Source organism: Salvelinus alpinus, chromosome 4, assembly GCF_045679555.1.
Source record: "Salvelinus alpinus chromosome 4, SLU_Salpinus.1, whole genome shotgun sequence".
Classification (NCBI taxonomy): Eukaryota; Metazoa; Chordata; class Actinopteri; order Salmoniformes; family Salmonidae; genus Salvelinus; species Salvelinus alpinus.
In genome coordinates, this window is record NC_092089.1 from 67,382,412 (window position 1) to 67,401,215 (window position 18,804).

The following is an 18,804-nucleotide window of genomic DNA, read 5'->3' on the forward strand; positions in this document are numbered from 1 at the left end:
TACATTCTGGGATTTATTTATTCAGAGTTTATTCCTCCCAACCCCCTCTGCAAGAGGTAGCTGTTCGGGGTAATGTCTCACATTGTCTTGCATGTGTGGTAATATACACCGTGTATGATTGATTTAATGTTTTAGCTTGCATATGTGTTGATATATGCGGAATTTAGAAAATGTTTATGTAAATGCCGCAGCACAGGAAAGGATATTAAATTGCATCATATCGATTAATGTCAAAGAAACTCATCCAGCAACGACACATAATTTGTACTTATACAGTACTGATTGAATATCCCATACGTTCCTTCATCATCTCATACACTTTGTCTGTTGTCATGTTTTTAAAGGGGCATCTGTAACATTAAGTGATACTCATTTGACACTGGGGATTGTGGGAAGGCAGTTTACAAATGTCACAAATGGTGGTAGATGTATTGGGGATCATGAGCAGCCATCGCCTAACTGTGGTTATTATATGTCTGTGTCTGTCTGTCTGTCTGTCCATGTGTCCGCAGGGTGCGGCTTGAGGCGTTCTCAGACAACAGTGGGAAGCTGCAGCTCTCCCTGCAGGAGATCATAGAATGGCTGACGGCCAAGGACGAGGAGCTGTCAGAGCAGCTGCCCATAGGGGGTGACGTGGGGGCCGTCCAACACCAGAGGGAGTTCCACCAGGTACTGTGTTGGGCCCCTTTCAAAAGCTACATCACAAACACTGAAACAAGCCAAAATGGTAGGTAATACTTAGAATGTTCTTACAGGGCAGGGCTCTCCAACCCTGTTCCTGGAGAGCTACCCCCCCATTTTATTCCAAGTTTTTTCTGTGGCACTAAGGAACAATCAACTCATTCCATGGCTTCTATAGAAAGTGTGATTTAATCAATTTACTATAGGCAGATACACAGTAATTACAGTGAACTATAGTTACAAATTGCTTGAGTGGAAACCATCATTCATGCCGAGCTGCAGGAATGTGTGTTTGAGTTACCATCCAGTTGACTCGTATTGATCAAACAAATTCAAAGGCGCCTTCACAGCACAAACCAGTATCACTTTGTCTCTCCCTAGAAACTCGTTAGTTACCTGTTTGGAATTAATAGGGCCACTATGTTATGTTTCAGTGCTTTGACACTAACCTTAGTTTAAGGTTAGCCCATCGGTAACATTAAGGATAGAGGGAAGTAAGCACTTTGAGAGCAGTACATACCTAATCCCTCCCTCCAAAAGGATTTACCTACTTTCAATTAGCAACCTCTTCGATTTGAGGCTCTCTTAATTTGGCCATCTATCAAAATAACGACTCTATTTCAGGATTTAAGACTCTGGCTGTTATCTGCAGGACAGATCGGGACCAACAAAATGGCAGTGGTGTGTGTTAAAACTAGTGGTGGAAAAAGTACTGTATTGTCATACTTAAAGGTAACGATACCTTAATAGAAAATGACTTAAGTAAAAGTGAAAGTCACCCAGTAAAATACTACTTTATTAAAAGTAAAAAAGTATTTGGTTTTAAATATACTTAAGTATCAAAAGTAAATGTAATTTCTAAAATATACTTAAGTATCAAAAGTATAAATAATTTCAAATTCCTTATATTAAGCAAACGAGACGGCACTATTTTCTTGTTTTTTAAATTTACGGATAGCCCCTGACTATATCCAACACTGAGACATAATTTACAAATGAAGCATGTGTTTAGTGAGTCCGCCAGATCAGAGGTAGTAGGGATGACCAGGGATGTTCACCTGATAAGTGTGTGAATTAGACCATTTTCCTGTCCTGCTAAGCATTCAAAATGTAACGAGTACTTTTGGGTGTCAGGGAAAACGTATGGAGTACAAAGTACATTATTTTCTTTAGGAATGTAGTGAAGAAAAAGTTGTCAAAAATATATATAGTAAAGTAAAGTACAGATATCCCAAAAAACTACTTAAGTAGTACTTTAAAGTATTTTTACTTAAGTACTTTACACCACTGGTTAATACCACCCAGTGGTGAATCTATAAAAGATACCCTGAACTGTCGTTAAATAAGAGTGATTCAGCTGAAATCTTTTTATTTGACATGTTAAAAAGCCCCAGCTGCTCTGTGTTGATGGAGAGGGGAATTCAACTAGTTGAAAGCTGAGACTTGTGGAGCCAAGCAAGCAGATGCCGGGTGCAGAATATAAGAGGAGAGATAGAGTCCCTCACATTCAGGGGCTTGTTCTGCACCCCTCCTTATTCTGTAGTTGAACATTGAGAAAATCCTTCCTTGCAATGGTTTCAGTTTAAAAAAAAATCAATTTCCCGGTAAAAACATCTCCATTTGGTATGATATGTCCCCCAAACACAAACAGGCAGGCAGGAAGGCAGATACGTACTGTACACACACACACACACACACACACACACACACACACACACACACACACACACACACACACACACACACACACACACACACACACACACACACACACACACACACACACACACACACACACACACACACACACACACACACACACACCATAATTGGTCCTGTACTACAGCAGAATGCTCTTTCCACCTACGTTCCAATTTTCTGTGCTGTCAGTTTGTGCAGTGTGTCTCTGAGGGGAGAGAGCCATATTGACAGTGAGAGTGGTCCTCACCTCCCCCTCCTCCCCCCTCCACTAACACAGACTGCCGCTGTGAAATCAGCTTCCCAATTAACAGGACAAAAACCATACAGTCACACACCATCTCTCTCTCTCTCTCTCTCTCTCTCTCTCTCTCCTGCTAATCTCTCTATCTCTCTATCTCCTGCTAAGAGATTATAGCCCACTGTGCTGTTTCCTCCCTCCCTCCCACCCATACTACAGATTTTGTTACTTAGTATGTACCTGCTAAAATCACAATAGCTCCACCCTCCTCCTTCCTCACCCCTTTCCTCCCACCATCCCTTTTCTTTTCTCTATGCCCCCATTTTTATGCAATATTCCTTTATAATCTATCTAAGGAGCTCCCACTCCCCAAGTGTGACGTTGCTCTAAAACCTTTCAGACAAAGCGGAGAGGGAAATTGTATGGAGTTTTCTGTGGAGAATTTCAGGGTTTGAGAAATGTTAGTTATTGATCTTAAGTGGATTTATTCTGCAGTGTTTCATTGCGTGGGGAAGTGTCCCTTTCAGTTTGTGTGTGTGTGTGCGTGCGTGTGCTTGAGTGCGTGCGCATCACTCTATAAGTATGTGCATGTGTAGTGTTCTATAAGTGTGTGTGTGTAGTGTTCTATAAGTGTGTGTGTGTAGTGTTCTATAAGTGTGTGTGTAGTGTTCTATAAGTGTGTGTAGTAGAGGTCGACCGATTATGATTTTTCAACGCCGATACCGATACCGATTGTTGGAGGACCAAAAAAGCCGATACCGATTAATCGGCCGATTTTTTTATTTATTTGTAATAATGACAATTACAACAATACTGAATGAACACTTATTTTAACTTCATATAATACATCAATAAAATCAATTTAGCCTCAAATAAATAATGAAACATGTTCAATTTGGTTTAAATAATGAAAAAACAAAGTGTTGGGGAAGAAAGTAAAAGTGCAATATGTGCCATGTAAGAAAGCTAACGTTTAAGTTCCTTGCTCAGAACATGAGAACATATGAAAGCTGGTGGTTCCTTTTAACATGAGTCTTCAATATTCCCAGGTAAGAAGTTTTAGGTTGTAGTTATTATAGGAATTATAGGACAATTTCTCTCTATACGATTTGTATTTCGTATACCTTTGACTATTGGATGTTCTTATAGGCACTTTAGTATTGCCAGTGTAACAATATAGTTTCCATCCCTCTCCTCGCTGCTACATGGGCTCGAACCAGGAACACATCGACAATAGCCACCCTCGAAGCAGCATTACCCATGCAGAGCAAGGGGAACAACTACTCCAAGTCTCAGAGCGAGTGACGTTTGAAACGCTATTAGCGCGCACCCCGCTAACTAGCTAGCCATTTCACATCGGTTACACCAGCCTAATCTCGGGAGTTGATAGGCTTGAATTCATAATCAGCAGAGCTGCTGGCAAAACGCATGAAAGTGCTGTTTGAATGAATGCTTACGAGCCTGCTGGTGCCCACCATCGCTCAGTCAGACTGCTCTATCAAATCATAGACTTAATTATAACATAATAACACACAGAAATACGAGCCTTAGGTCATTAATATGGTCGAATCCGGAAACTATCATCTCGAAAACAAAACATTTATTCTTTCAGTGAAATAGGGAACCGTTACATATTTTATCTAACGGGTGGCATCCATCGGTCTAAATATTCCTGTTACATTGCACAACCTTCAATGTTATGTCATAATTACGTAAAATTATGGCAAATTAGTTCGCAATGAGCCAGGCGGCCCAAACTGTTGCATATACCCTGACTCTGCGTGCAATGAACGCAAGAGAAGTGACACAATTTCACCTGGTTAATGTTGCCTGCTAACCTGGATTTCTTTTAGCTGAATATGCAGGTTTAAAAATATATACTTCTGTGTATTGATTTTAAGAAAGGCATTGTTCTATAAGTGTGTGTGAGTGTGTGTGTGTGTGTAGTGTTCTATAAGTGTGTGTGTGTGTAGTGTTCTATAGGTGTGTGTAGTGCTCTATAAGTGTGTGTGTGTGTAGTGTTCTATAAGTGTGTGTGTGTGTGTGTGTGTGTGTGTGTGTGTGTGTGTGTGTGTGTGTGTGTGTGTGTGTGTGTGTGTGTGTGTGTGTGTGTGTGTGTGTGTGTGTGTGTGTGTGTGTGTGTGTGTGTGTAGTGTTCTATAAGTGTGTGTGTAGTGTTCTATAAGTGTGTGTAGTGTTCTATAAGTGTGTGTGTAGTGTTCTATAAGTGTGTTTGTAGTGTTCTATAAGTGTGTGTGTGTGTGTGTGTGTGTGTGTGTGTGTGTGTGTGTGTGTGTGTGTGTGTGTGTGTGTGTGTGTGTGTGTGTGTGTGTGTGTGTGTGTGTGTGTGTGTGTGTGTGTGTGTGTGTGTGTGTGTGTGTGTGTGTGTGAGAGAGAGCTTTTCTTTGACATCTGTTTAGCGAAATTACTGATTTACAGTTCATGAGGGTTGACCGATTCACACATTTAAAGTTTTGGAAAGATCTGACTTTTTTAAACCTTCGAAACAGCACCTATGACCCCATTTTAAGGCACTTCCGGTTGGCACAGGAAGCTATAAGTAAATACATATCCTGATCGGGGTATGCTTTTACAGAATCCTGAGTTTTAAGTCTATACGTTAAGAACTGACTGATTTACACAGGGTTGAATGCACTATATATCACAAACTGCTGGTTGGATATGGCAAAACACTTTTAGGGTGATTTTATCACTTCCGGTTGCTCCAGGAAGCTTAGAATCAACACAGGTAGACCTCATAGTGGCTTGATGGATTGTCATTGAAGACAGGTTCATAAGACATTCATAACCCACATAGGCTTCAGGTTGAATTTAGGGGTGCAGGCAATGTGTTCCTATGGGGTGAGATGTCATTGTAAACTGTTTGATGTAAACACCTTCTTTTAACTGTTAAGTGTTAATGCCACACGGTCAATGTTAGGCTTGCACAGAGACCTTAGGAACGTTCCTGAGGTCAAATTGTGCTTCTAAACCTTAACAGTTCTCTCTCTGTCTCCCAAAAGCAAAAGACTTGAAATGTAGGTCAAGGGTCATCTTCTTGTCACTGTCGCTGCGCTCAGACCGAGCAAGCTACGGTCAAGCGGGGCGTCTCGTTGAACTCGGCACGGCTATGGTGATGTCATTTTTAGTGGTGAATTCAGATTGCTATTTTGGTGGTTTTTCACTGTTGAAACATATTGCAAATGCACAAAAGTCAACTAGCAAGTCAGTGTCCATCAGCCAATTAGATATTTTCAGACACCAAACTGATACCATCTGACTCCAAACTCACTTTTTCCAACTCGTTTAGAAGCCAACTATCACATATTTCAGAGCAGGCCCAAAATTCACAGCGCCTTCCATTTAAACCATAATAAAACAAATAATACGTAGTTATGTTCTAGCTGCGGGTCCAGTTTTCACATTATGTTTAGCCCTATGTGAGGCGACCTCGAATCCCAAGTTTCGGCTCGATAGGTCATTCGGTGCCCGAGCAAAACCTTAATTGGTGCTGAAATTCCACTTTTTTCCATGCCTTGCTACGGGGTCCTTGAATGAGCTATCGGACAGAAATGTCGGGGTCCGTCTCTATGGGCCGAGCCGGTTTCAATGCACCTAGTCTTGCAACTCTGGGACTTTTCTAAATGTCACCATTTTGTAATGCTCAAAATGAATTGAAGTCAATGCAAATACACCGAGGCTTTTTATCGGTCCGAGAACCTTCTAGAGCCACATAACTCACCGTGCTTAAAACTTGTTATGGCTGCAGGGGGCGTATTGAAAAACTGGAAAATATGTGCAAATTTTCAAACGGCCTCTTAATCAATTTTTGCTCTTACAATATGCATATTATTATTACTATTGGATAGAAAACAGTCTCTAGTTTCTAAAACCGTTTTAATTATTTCTCTAAGTGGAACAGAACTATTTTTACAGCCCATTTCCTATCCGGAAGTGAGATTTCCAAAATCGATGTCGCTCTTCAAGCCCTTGTCTATAAAAGGGCATGTCACTTAGGACTGTAGAAACACGTCATACGCCTTCCTCTGGGTGTCATGCGGAAGTGAGAGAAGAAATCACTTGATTATCTCGTCCTGGATTTGAACACAACGTCTTGGAGTGAGTGTTGCGCAGTTTATTTTTCTTTCTGGGCGCGAAGTAGGACCTGGACTCGGCTCCTGGAAAACACTCTGTAAAGGTGAATATGATCTCTGGCTTCGATTTTATTTGATACATGTCACAATATCATCCTAAAGTATGTTATTTCAATATAGTTTAATTATATTATTGAAATGTATTCTGGACTTTAGACGTGATGCGACGCAATAATTTTTTCAAGATGGAGAGGTTAGCGTCGCACTGCCAGTGTGCTTGCTAATTCAAGAGGGAAATTGTTCGTTCTGGATCGAAATAAAGACATTTCTGAACAAAGGACCCCTTGGAGAACATTCTGATGGAAGATCAACAAAGATAAGGACCCAATTTGGGATGCTTTTTCATATATCTGTCGAACTGTGCTATGCTACCGTTTGCCTTGAGTCAATGCTGTTGTGATGTTAGCTATTGTAGTAAGCTAATATGACGATATATTGTGTTTTCGCTGTAAAACACTTCAAAAATCGGAAATAGTGGCTCTATTCACAAGATCTTTCTCTTTCATTAGCTATCCACCATATATTTCTCTGAAATGTTTTATGATGTGTAATTAGTAGTTGACGTTGGTGTCTGTATTTTCTCTGGCTACTCCCGTGCGATTTCTGACTGTAGCTATGATGGTAGCAGTAATGTAAAACTGATTTATAGCTAAAATATGCACATTTTTTGAACAAAACATAGATTTATTGTGTAACATGTTATAGGACTGTCATCTGAGGTAGTTTTTTCTAGGTTATTTAGGTTGGTTCTAGGTTAGTTAGGTTGGCTTGTGCATGCTACTTGCATCCTACTTGTGCTGTGAAAAATGTCTGTACTCTTTTTTATTTGGTGGTGAGCTAACATAAATATATGTGGTGTTTTCTCTGTAAAACATTTAAAAAATCGGACATGTTGGTTGGATTGACAAGATGTTTATCTTTCAAATGCTGTATTGGACTTGTTAATGTGTGAAAGTTAAATATAAAAAAAAAAATAGATTTTGAATTTCGCGCCCTGCACTTGAGCTGGATGTTGTCATAGGTGTACCGGTGTCGGGCTGCAGCCATAACAGGTTAATCGACCTGAGCTCTAGAACAGGTTTGTAAAGTTTCAGAACTCTAGGTCTGACGGTTCTTTAAAAGTTCAAACAAAAGTAACTATTGCAGGCACTGTCTGCCTCTAAGCCCCTCAGTGTGTCACTCTATCCTTTCTGTGTGGGTGTGTACATTTTTCCTTGAAATCTGATGGGATGAATGACTGATTTACAGTTCATGAGGGTTGCCTATTCACATATATTAAGTTTAGGAAAGATTAGACTTTTTTAACCCTTCGAAACAGCCCTTTTGACACCAATTATGGCACTTCCGGTTGGCACAGGAAGCTGAAAGTAAACACATATCCTCATTGGAGTGGGCTTTTACAGAATCCTGAGTTTTAAGTCTATACGTTAAGAACTCACTGATTTACATAGGGTTGAATGCACTATTTCTCTCAAACTGCAGGTTGGGTATGGCAAACACTTTTAGGGTGATTTAACCACTTCCGGTTGCTCCAGGAAGCTTAGAATCGACACAGGTAGACCTCATAGTGGCCTGATGGATTGTCATCGAAGACAGGTTCATAAGGCATTATTAACCCACATAGGCTTCAGGTTGAATTTAGGGGAGCAGGCAATGTATTCCTATGGGGAGACATGTCATTGTAAACTGTTTGATGTAAACACCTTCTTTTAACTATTAAGGGTTAATGCCACACGGTCAATGTTAGGCTTGCACAGATCGGGAGGACCTTAGGAACGTTCCTGAGGTCAAATTGTGCTTCTAACCTTAACGGTTCTCTCTCTGTCTCCCAAAAGCAAAAAAATATGAAATTGAGGTCAAAGGGTCATTTGGGTCCTTCTTCTTGTCCCTGTCGCTGCACTCAGACCGAGCTAGCTACGGTCAAGCGGGGCATCTCGTTGAACTCGGCACGGCCTGGAGATAATGGCAATGCCATTGCAGGCTTTGTGTGTCTTTAAGCACCGTACTTTTTCACTCCATCCTTTTATCCCCTTTTCTTCGTGGTATCCAATCGCTAGTAATTACTATCTTGTCTCATCGCTACAACTCCCGTATGGGCTCAGGAGAGACGAAGGTCGAAAGCCACGCGTCCTCCGAAGCACAACCCAACCAAGCCGCACTGCTTCTTAACACAGCGCGCCTCCAACCCGGAAGCCAGCCGCACCAATGTGTCGGAGGAAACACCGTGCACATGGCCCCCTTGGCTAGCGCGCACTGCCCCCGGCCCGCCACAGGAGTCGCTGGAGCGCGATGAGACAAGGATATCCCTACCGGCCAAACCCTCCCTAACCCGGACGACGCTAGGCCAACGGACCTCCCGGTCGCGGCCGGCTGCGGCAGAGCCTGGGCGCGAACCCAGAGACTCTGGTGGCGCAGCTAGCACTGCGATGCAGTGGCAGAGCTTCGAGACCCACTTAAAAAATGTTCGTCTGAACACACTGCAACTGGATCTGTAATTTATTTATTTTTTTACTCCTTTTTGTGAACATGACCAATTTGTCAATGTACGATTTCTCTTAAATTACGATAGATAAATGGCTGGTTCTTTTTTTCCTGACACCGTATGCTTATGTACTTTGACGTGAAGCGGTCAAATTAGCACCCTACTTTACGTTTTTGACCTTTAATCCCAGAAAAATGGCCATAACTCAAAAAGCGTTGAGGCCTCGACGCCATCTTGTTCGGGGCCAACTGTCCATTACGTCTTCGAAATATTTTCCGTTTAGGAGAAAAGGCCACATGCATTTGCAATGTGCTTGTGCATTTGCAATATTATTTATTTTCCCTCTGGTGGGAATTTCCTAGACTGCGGAAAAATGACCAAAATGTGTTATTTTTATAAAACGGAAACCGAACGTCCGAGAGATTTAGTTTGATGACTTCCTGAAAGATCTCTCCCCCGCGCACGGCCCGACGCCGTCCGCGAATTTTAGAAACGTTGCAGGACGTCTAGTAAGGGACCTTACATTTGCAATGTGGCGTTTCTCACTAACCATATGGCGAGTGCTAAAATGTTCCCTTAAGGTATGGAAAGGCCTTGGAAAGGCCATAAGTGTAAGCCAACATAATTCATTATTTTACATTAACATATAATACATGCATTATGAAGAAAATGGTGTAATTTAGGCTCCACGAAATATGAAATGGGTTATGAAGAAAATCGTGTATGGTTGCCTACATGACAAAAAGGCGTTCTGATTACAAGTGCACCAGTATCCAAAGTATTAAGCGAAATCAAGCACAGAAAACAGCATTGGCATTAATAAAACAATATTTCCCACGAATTAAGTCGCAGGTAAATGTACGTCTTTTCTCAAAAATTCTGTTCAGCAAGTCTAAAACAGTACATATAGGCATACAACGACACATTTTAAAACATGGTTAAACAAAGACAACATTTCTGTATATTCATGACGTTGAATTAGCCATTAAGAAGAACAAAAATGAAATACAAATTATCGCGTCTACATGGTTGTTGCAACGGCTTGTGTGTCACCTACTGGTTAAATTTGTGTCTTTTCGCACTAATTAAGTAGCACAGAAATTCGTGTATTTTCAAACGAATTGAACCACCCCAAAACACCCCAAAAATGCACAAAAACGCACAAAATCTGCTGAAATACATTTTGTACATATATGCGCGAATTGAATGTGAGACTGTGTTGGCCTAAGAGACAATTTATGCTTGATCCGAAAATGTGGTCGGAAGCGGTGTATGGATGGTGTGATGTAATTGCGGAGCACCCGGACGCACGCAGAGGCCAAATTGAGCTCCGTACGGCATTGTCTTGTGCCTCTCAAATTTTGTAACAATGCGTAGGGCTCAGTATTGCTCCGCACTGACATGATTGGTTGATGGTAGGTGAGGGCGCTAGGTCCTGTATAAACACAAACTCACTTCCTTGACAACTTCCTTCACAACAGCTCTGCGCTACTCTGTAAAGCGAAAAAAGTATGATTGCCCAGACTTCTGCAGAGGCCGTATCACCGTAAATGCTACATGCCAATGCAGACGTTGGATTGACCATGCAGCGCCTTTCACTGGCATGCAAATTTCAAATTTGGGGAAGATAATTTTCACAAAACAAATGCACCTTCATAATAGAGCATTACATGCATAATCACATTTGTGTTAACTTTTGAGAACGGTGTTTTCACGCTAATTTATTGCATTTTGGAACATTCACGCTCACAGCCTACTGCCGTGTGTGATTTCTGCGCTTATAATGTGAAGAAACAGCCTAATAGTTGATCAACATTTTAAGCTAAACGTTCTGACCTGTTGCATCAGCCTCATTGCTTTAAAAAAAAAAAAATTATGCGAGTGGTTGTATTAATTTGGGATCTAAAGCATCCCACAACTGTCCAAGAGTATGTTTGGAATATTTATTTATTGCACAGAAGGACAAGTTGACCAATATAATAGGTCAACCTTTGTACTATGGGGGATAGTAGATTGACATAGGCTAGTGCTTTTGCTGTTCGTTGGGCCCACTCATCTTGTTGGCTGATGAAAAGTAGGCTAAATGTAGACAGTTCTTCTAACATCTTCAATATGCGCCTCGGGAATTCAATGACAGGGACGCGAGCAATTGCGTCTGTCTTCACTTTTAGCCTACATCTTAGCTGAGATACCGCTGAGAAGGGCCCGATCATGTGACGGGCATTGGCTAATAAGAATTGAGATATCTGAGAGCGCCATGTGAGTGAGAGGTGCTTTGGAGCATGACAGAGAGAAGGGAATTGTAATTATTATATTAATTCCAAGGGCACAACGGCCACTTTGGCTGCAAAAGGCATTGTCACGTTCCTGACCTGTTTTCTGTTAGTTTTTGTATGTGTTAGTTGGTCAGGACGTGAGTTTGGGTGGGCAGTCTATGTTTTCTGTTTCTATGTTGGTTAATGGGTACCTAATATGGTTCTCAATTAGAGGCAGGTGGTTTTCATCTCCTCTGATTGAGAATCATATTAAGGTAGGTGTTGTCACATTGTTTGTCGTGGGTGGTTGTCTTCCGTGTCTGTGTTTGTTTGCACCATACGGGACTGTTTCGTTCGTTCGTCGTTTTGTGTAGTCATTTTCCTGTTCGTGAGTTCTTCGTTGTATGTAAGTTCGCATGTCCAGGTCTGTCTACTCCGTTTTGGTTATTTTGTTAGTTATCAAGTGTTCTTCGTGTTTTCGTTCCTTGTTTAAATAAATCATGTATTATCACAACGCTGCGCCTTGGTTCAATCCCTGCTCTTCCTCTTCGGATGAAGAGGAGGAGGAACGCCGTTATAGAACCACCCACCAAACCAGAACCAAGCAGCGCGAATTCGAGCAGTGGCCTGCTACACAGGATTATTGGAGTTGGGAGGAAATATTGGACGGAAAAGGTCCATGGGCACAGCCGGGAGAATATCGCCGTCCCAAAGCTGAGCTGGAGGCAGCGAAAGCAGAGAGGCGGCGATATGAGGAGGCAGCAAGGAGACGTGGCTGGAAGCCGGAGAATCAAGCGCAAGACCGGAGTTATGAAGGTACGCGGCTAGCACGGAAGCCCGTGAAGAAACCCCAAAAATTTCTTGGGGGGGGCTAAGAGGTAGTGGGCCAAGGGCAGGTAGGAGACCTGCGCCCACTTCCCAGGCTAACCGTGGAGAGCGGGAGTACGGGCAGACGCCGTGTTACGCAGTAGAGCGCACGGTGTCTCCTGTACGTGTGCATAGTCCGGTGCGGGTTATTCCACCTCCCCGCACTGGTAGGGCTAGATTGGGCATTGAGCCAAGTGCCATGAAGCCGGCTCTACATATCTGGCCACCAGTGCGTCTCCTCGGGCCGGCTTACATGGCACCAGCCTTACGCATGGTGTCCCCGGTTCGCCTACATAGCCCGGTGCGGGTTATTCCACCTCCCCGCACTGGGCGGGCGACGGGGAGTATTCAACCAGGTAAGGTTGGGCAGGCTCAATGCTCAAGGGAGCCAGTACGCCTGCACGGTCCGGTATTTCCGGCGCTACCTCCCCGCCCCAGCCCAGTACCACCAGTGCCTACACCACGCACCAGGCTTCCAGTGCGTTTTCAGAGCCCTGTTCCTCCTCCACGCACTCTTCCTATGGTGCGTGTCTCCAGCCCAGTGCCTCCAGTTCCGGCACCACGCACTAAGCCACCTGTGCGTCTCCAGAGCCCTGTACACACTGTTCCTTCTCCCCGTACTCGTCCTGATGTGCGTGCCCTCAGCCCGGTGCCACCAGTGCCGGTACCACGCACCAGGCAAATAGTACGCTTTGAGAGTCCAGTGTGCCTTGTCCCTGCTCCCCGCACTAGCATGAAGGTGCGTGTCCTTAGCCCGGTGCCTCCAGTTCCGGCACCACGCACCAGGTCTACAGTGCGCCTTATCCGGCCAGAGCCATCCGTCTGCCCAGCGCCATCTGAGCCATCCGTCTCCCCAGCGCCATCTGAGCCATCCGTCTCCGAAGCGCCGTCTGAGCCATCCGTCTGTCCCGAGCCATTAGAGCCGCCCGTCTGTCCCGAGCCGTCAGAGCCGATAGTCAGTCAGGAGCCGCTAGAGCCATTCGTCAGACAGGATCTGCCAGAGCCGCCAACCAGACAGGATCTGCCAGAGCCGCTAACCAGACAGGATCTGCCAGAGCCGCCAACCAGACAGGATCTGCCAGAGCCGCCAACCAGACAGGATCTGCCAGAGCCGCCAACCAGACAGGATCTGCGAGAGCCGCCAACCAGACAGGATCTGTCAGAGCCGCCAACCAGACAGGATCTGCCAGAGCCGCCAGTGAGCCATGAGCGTCCAGAGCCGCCAGTGAGCCATGAGCGTCCAGAGCCGTCAGCCAGCCATGAGCGTCCAGAGCCGTCAGCCAGCCATGAGCGTCCAGAGCCGTCAGCCAGCCATGAGCGTCCAGAGCCGTCAGCCAGCCATGAGCGTCCAGAGCCGTCAGCCAGCCATGAGCGTCCAGAGCCGTCAGCCAGCCATGAGCGTCCAGAGCAGTCAGCCAGCCATGAGCGTCCAGAGCCGCCAGTGAGCCATGAGCGTCCAGAGCCGCCAGTGAGCCATGAGCGTCCAGAGCCGTCAGCCAGCCATGAGCGTCCAGAGCCGTCAGCCAGCCATGAGCGTCCAGAGCCGTCAGCCAGCCATGAGCGTCCAGAGCCGTCAGCCAGCCATGAGCGTCCAGAGCCGTCAGCCAGCCATGAGCGTCCAGAGCCGTCAGCCAGCCATGAGCGTCCAGAGCCGTCAGCCAGCCATGAGCGTCCAGAGCCGTCAGCGAGCCATGAGCGTCCAGAGCCGTCAGCCAGCCATGAGCGTCCAGAGCCGTCAGCCAGCCATGAGCGTCCAGAATCGTCAGCCAGCCATGAGCGTCCAGAGCCGTCAGCTAGTCATGAGCGTCCAGAGCCGTCAGCCAGCCATGAGCGTCCAGAGCCGTCAGCCAGCCATGAGCGTCCAGAGCAGTCAGCCAGCCATGAGCGTCCAGAGCCGTCAGCGAGCCATGAGCGTCCAGAGCCGTCAGCCAGCCATGAGCGTCCAGAGCCGTCAGCCAGCCATGAGCGTCCAGAATCGTCAGCCAGCCATGAGCGTCCAGAGCCGTCAGCTAGTCATGAGCGTCCAGAGCTGCCATGTATCCAGAACTGCCCCTCAGTCCAGAGCTGTCTCTCTGTCCGGAGCTGCCCTTCAGTCCGGAGTTGCCCCTCTATCCTGAGCTACCTCTCTATCCTGAGCTACCTCTCTATCTTGAGCTACCTCTCTATCCTGACCTACCTCTCTGTCCTGAGCTATCTTGTCCCGGAGCTGTCCCTTATTTTTGTGTTGCCTCTTATATTAGGTGGGTGGAATAAGAGGGTGGTCATTCTGAGGGGGAGAAGTAAGCTGGGATTGACTATGGTGGGGTGGGGACCTCGCCCAGAGCCTGAGCCACCACCGTGGTCAGATGCCCACCCTGACCCTCCCCTAGACTTTGTGCTGGTGCGCCCGGAGTTCGCACCTTAAGGGGGGGGTTATGTCACGTTCCTGACCTGTTTTCTGTTAGTTTTTGTATGTGTTAGTTGGTCAGGACGTGAGTTTGGGTGGGCAGTCTATGTTTTCTGTTTCTATGTTGGTTAATGGGTACCTAATATGGTTCTCAATTAGAGGCAGGTGGTTTTCATCTCCTCTGATTGAGAATCATATTAAGGTAGGTGTTGTCACATTGTTTGTCGTGGGTGGTTGTCTTCCGTGTCTGTGTTTGTTTGCACCATACGGGACTGTTTCGTTCGTTCGTCGTTTTGTGTAGTCATTTTCCTGTTCGTGAGTTCTTCGTTGTATGTAAGTTCGCATGTCCAGGTCTGTCTACTCCGTTTTGGTTATTTTGTTAGTTATCAAGTGTTCTTCGTGTTTTCGTTCCTTGTTTAAATAAATCATGTATTATCACAACGCTGCGCCTTGGTTCAATCCCTGCTCTTCGGATGAAGAGGAGGAGGAACGCCGTTACAGGCATGGATTTTTTAGGGGGCATTACAGCCACACAAGGGGGAAGCTGCTGAGAAATTCTAGGTCTGGTGAGAATATTATCAAGTGCTTATCTAACTATGAATGAGAGACTGATGAAGTGTGTGCAGCCTGCACAAGAAACAAATCAAAGCTCAAGCCTTTCATTCAACTCTTTTCAAATCATCATTAGAGTTGCATCATGCAATCTTAGAATGCATTAAACATCTAGACATACAGTACCAGTCAAAAGTTTGAACACACCTACTCAATCCAGGGTTTTTCTTTATTTTTGCTTTTTTCTACATTGTAGAATAATAGTGAAGACATCAAAACCATGAAATAACACATATGGAATCATGTAGTAACCCAAGAAATGTCCAGGGTTTTTTCCCCTCTGGTTGCACATTTAATATGCTGATAGAAATTTGGTCAAACGGATTTAAGTTTCCCTGCATTAAATTCCCCGGCTACTAGGAGTGCCGCCTCTGGGTGAGCGTTTTCTTGTTTGCTTATGACGGAATACAGCTCGTTCAATGCTGTCTTAGTGCCAGCCTGTGACTGTGGTGGTACGTAAAACAGCTACGAAAAATACAGATGAAAACTCTCCAGGTAGATAGTGTGGTCTACAGCTTATTATGACATATTCTACCTCAGGTGAGCAATAGATCGAGACTTCCTTACATAACTGTTCACCAGCTGTTATTTACAAAAATACATAGTCTGCCGCCCCTTATCTTACCAAACACCATGGAACCACACAGCCGTCATACCGCTCAGGAAGGAGACACGTTCTGTCTCCTAGAGATGAACGCACTTTGGTGCGAAAAGTGCAAATCAATCCCAGAACGATAGCAAAGGACCTTGTGAAGATGCTGGAGGAAACAGGTACAAAATGATCTATATCCACAGTCAAACGAGTCCTATATCGACATAACCTGAAAGTCCGCTCAGCAAGGAAGAAGCCACTGCTCCAAAACCGCCATAAAAAAAGCCAGACTACGGTTTGCAACTGCATATGGGGACAAAGATCGTACTTTTTGGAGAAATGTCCTCTGGTCTGATGAAACAAAAATAGAACTGTTTGGCCATAATGACCATCGTTATATTTGGAGAAAAAAGGAGGAGGCTTTCAAGCCGAAGAACACCATCCCGACCGTGAAGCACGGGGTGGCAGCATCATGTTGTGGGGGTGCTTTGCTACAGGAGGGACTGATGCACTTCACAAAATAGATGGCATCATGAGGATGGAAAATTATGTGGATATATTGAAGCAACATCTCAAGACATCAGTCAGGAAATTAAAGCTTGGTCGCAAATGGGTCTTCCAATGACCCCAAGCATACTTCCAAAGTTGTGGCAAAATGGCTTAAGGACAACAAAGTCAAGGTATTGGAGTGGCCATCACAAAGCCCTGACCTCAATCCTATAGAAAATTTGTGGGCAGAACTGAAAATGCGTGTGCGAGCAAGGAGGCCTACAAACCTGACTCAGTTACACCAGCTCTGTCAGGAGGAATGGGCCAAAATTCACCCTATTTATTGTGGGAAGCTTGTGGAAGGCTAACCGAAACGTTTGACCCAGGTTAAACAATTTAAAGAGTGTATGTAAACTCTGACTCACTGGGAATGTGATGAAAGAAATAAAAGCTGAAATAAATCATTCTCTTTACTATTATTCTGACATTTCACATTCTTAAAATAAAGTGGTGATCCTAACTGACCTAAGACAGGGAATTTTTACTAGGACTAAATGTCAGGAATTGTGGAAAAAAACTGAGTTTAAATGTATTTGGCTAAGGTGTATGTAAACTTCCGACTTCAACTGTAAGTAAAAATACTTTAAAGTACTACTTAACTAGTTTTTTTGGGGGGTATCTGTACTTTACTATTTATATGTTTGACAACTTTTCATTTACTTCACTACGTTCCTGAAGAAAATTATGTACTTTTTACTCCATACATTTTCCCTGACACCCAAAAGTATTCATTACATTTCGAATGCTTAGCACATAAGGAAAATGGTCCAATTCACGCACTTGTCAAGACAACATGGTTATTGCTACTGCCTCTGATCTGGCGGACTCACTAAACACAAATGCTTCATTTGTAAATTATGTTTGCCCCTGGCTATCCGTACATAAAATAAATAATCATAATTGTGCCGTCTGGTTTGCTTAATATAAGCAATTTGAAATGATTTATACTTTTACTTTTGATACTTAAATATATTTTTGCAATTATATTTTCTTTTTATACTTAAGTGTATTTAAAACCAAATACTTTAAAACTTTTACTCAAGTATTATTTTGCCGGGTGACTTTCACTTTTACTTGAGTAATTTTTCATTGAGATATCTTTACTTTTACTCAAGTATGACAGTTGGGTACTTTTTCCACCACTGGCTATATTAAATGGATTTATTGGACTTTTTAAAATGTAGATGTTCCAAAGGTCTGCATCAGTAGCTTGTAGGCTATGCTTGGTAGCCAGGAGATGCTATATGTGTTTATGTTAATTAACGGTCAATTACCGTGAGAACGCAGTTATTTGCCTGACAATCACGAGCTGACAAAATAGCATGTCCGCCATAGCCCTAGATATGACTCCTGTGGTAGGCTAAGTGAATAACGTGATATGCCTCTGTCTGTAATATTCTATTTTGATTTATAAGGGTGGGGTCAAGTTTACAGTTGAAGCTGCTATGCTCATCTCTGCCTCATGCCCCACGACTACAGAGTTGAGCTAGCTTCTTCGCTAGCTATAAAAATTGTTAGTGTTATTAGCCTTAGTCTATTTAACTAGCTCGAACCAGCTAATCTGCCACTGCTACAATAGATATCAAAAATTGGCTTCGCCAAGGTAACCAAACAAAACCAAAAGGAGGAAGCGAGCGATTGGCAGCAACAGCAGTATCAAACCACCGAGGCCGCCGCCAAGCCCAGCAGCGATGATGATGTCGAGCTCCAGCTAGCTCCGCGTGCAGAGCCTACCTACCCTTCCACAAGCGTCGCCAGGATAATGGCTCCACAGCTTCCTCCACCTCCGACTCTTCCTGACAATATCTGAACAGAGAAGCCAGCCCAGGTTAGCCTAGAATCCTACCCTAGACGCAGTTTTTCTGTCCAAAAATTTCATTTAATAGCAACTGGTTCATAGGAAGAGAGTGTCTGGAATACTCAATGACTGCAGAATTCAATATAATTCCAATGTAAGAACCCAAATGATGCCCCTGGGTCTAGCTACATATCAATATGTTTCATCATAGAAATAAATACATTCTATTATGGTTTTCTTGGTAGCCTATTGGTTTTCGTTGCTGTAAATGGAACTGTACGTATCGGAAACGTGTTTATGGTAGGCTGGCGTTGCTTAATTGATTAGGTGGGTCGAATTCCATCCACAGAAGTGCATTGGGCCATATCACAACGTGTTGCTCTACTTAGGAGCGGCATGGTTTTCCATGTTTGATGCTGGCCTATAGGTCCATTTACACAGACAGCTGTGCATGGCTGCATCTCACTGTAGTAGGCTGTAGGCTATTTA

The 18,804-nt window shown here is 44.1% G+C and overlaps 1 protein-coding gene across 1 annotated transcript in view; it reads left to right on the plus strand.

Annotated features, from left to right (window-relative positions):
* The window catches only part of LOC139574227 (dystrophin-related protein 2-like), a 189,233-nt gene that overhangs the window by 104,794 nt on the left and 65,635 nt on the right, over window positions 1–18,804 (plus strand). Inside the window, exon 4 of the mRNA XM_071398595.1 lies at window positions 513–669. Coding sequence (XP_071254696.1) covers window positions 513–669 — 157 coding nt within the window. The remainder of the gene's footprint in view (window positions 1–512; window positions 670–18,804) is intronic.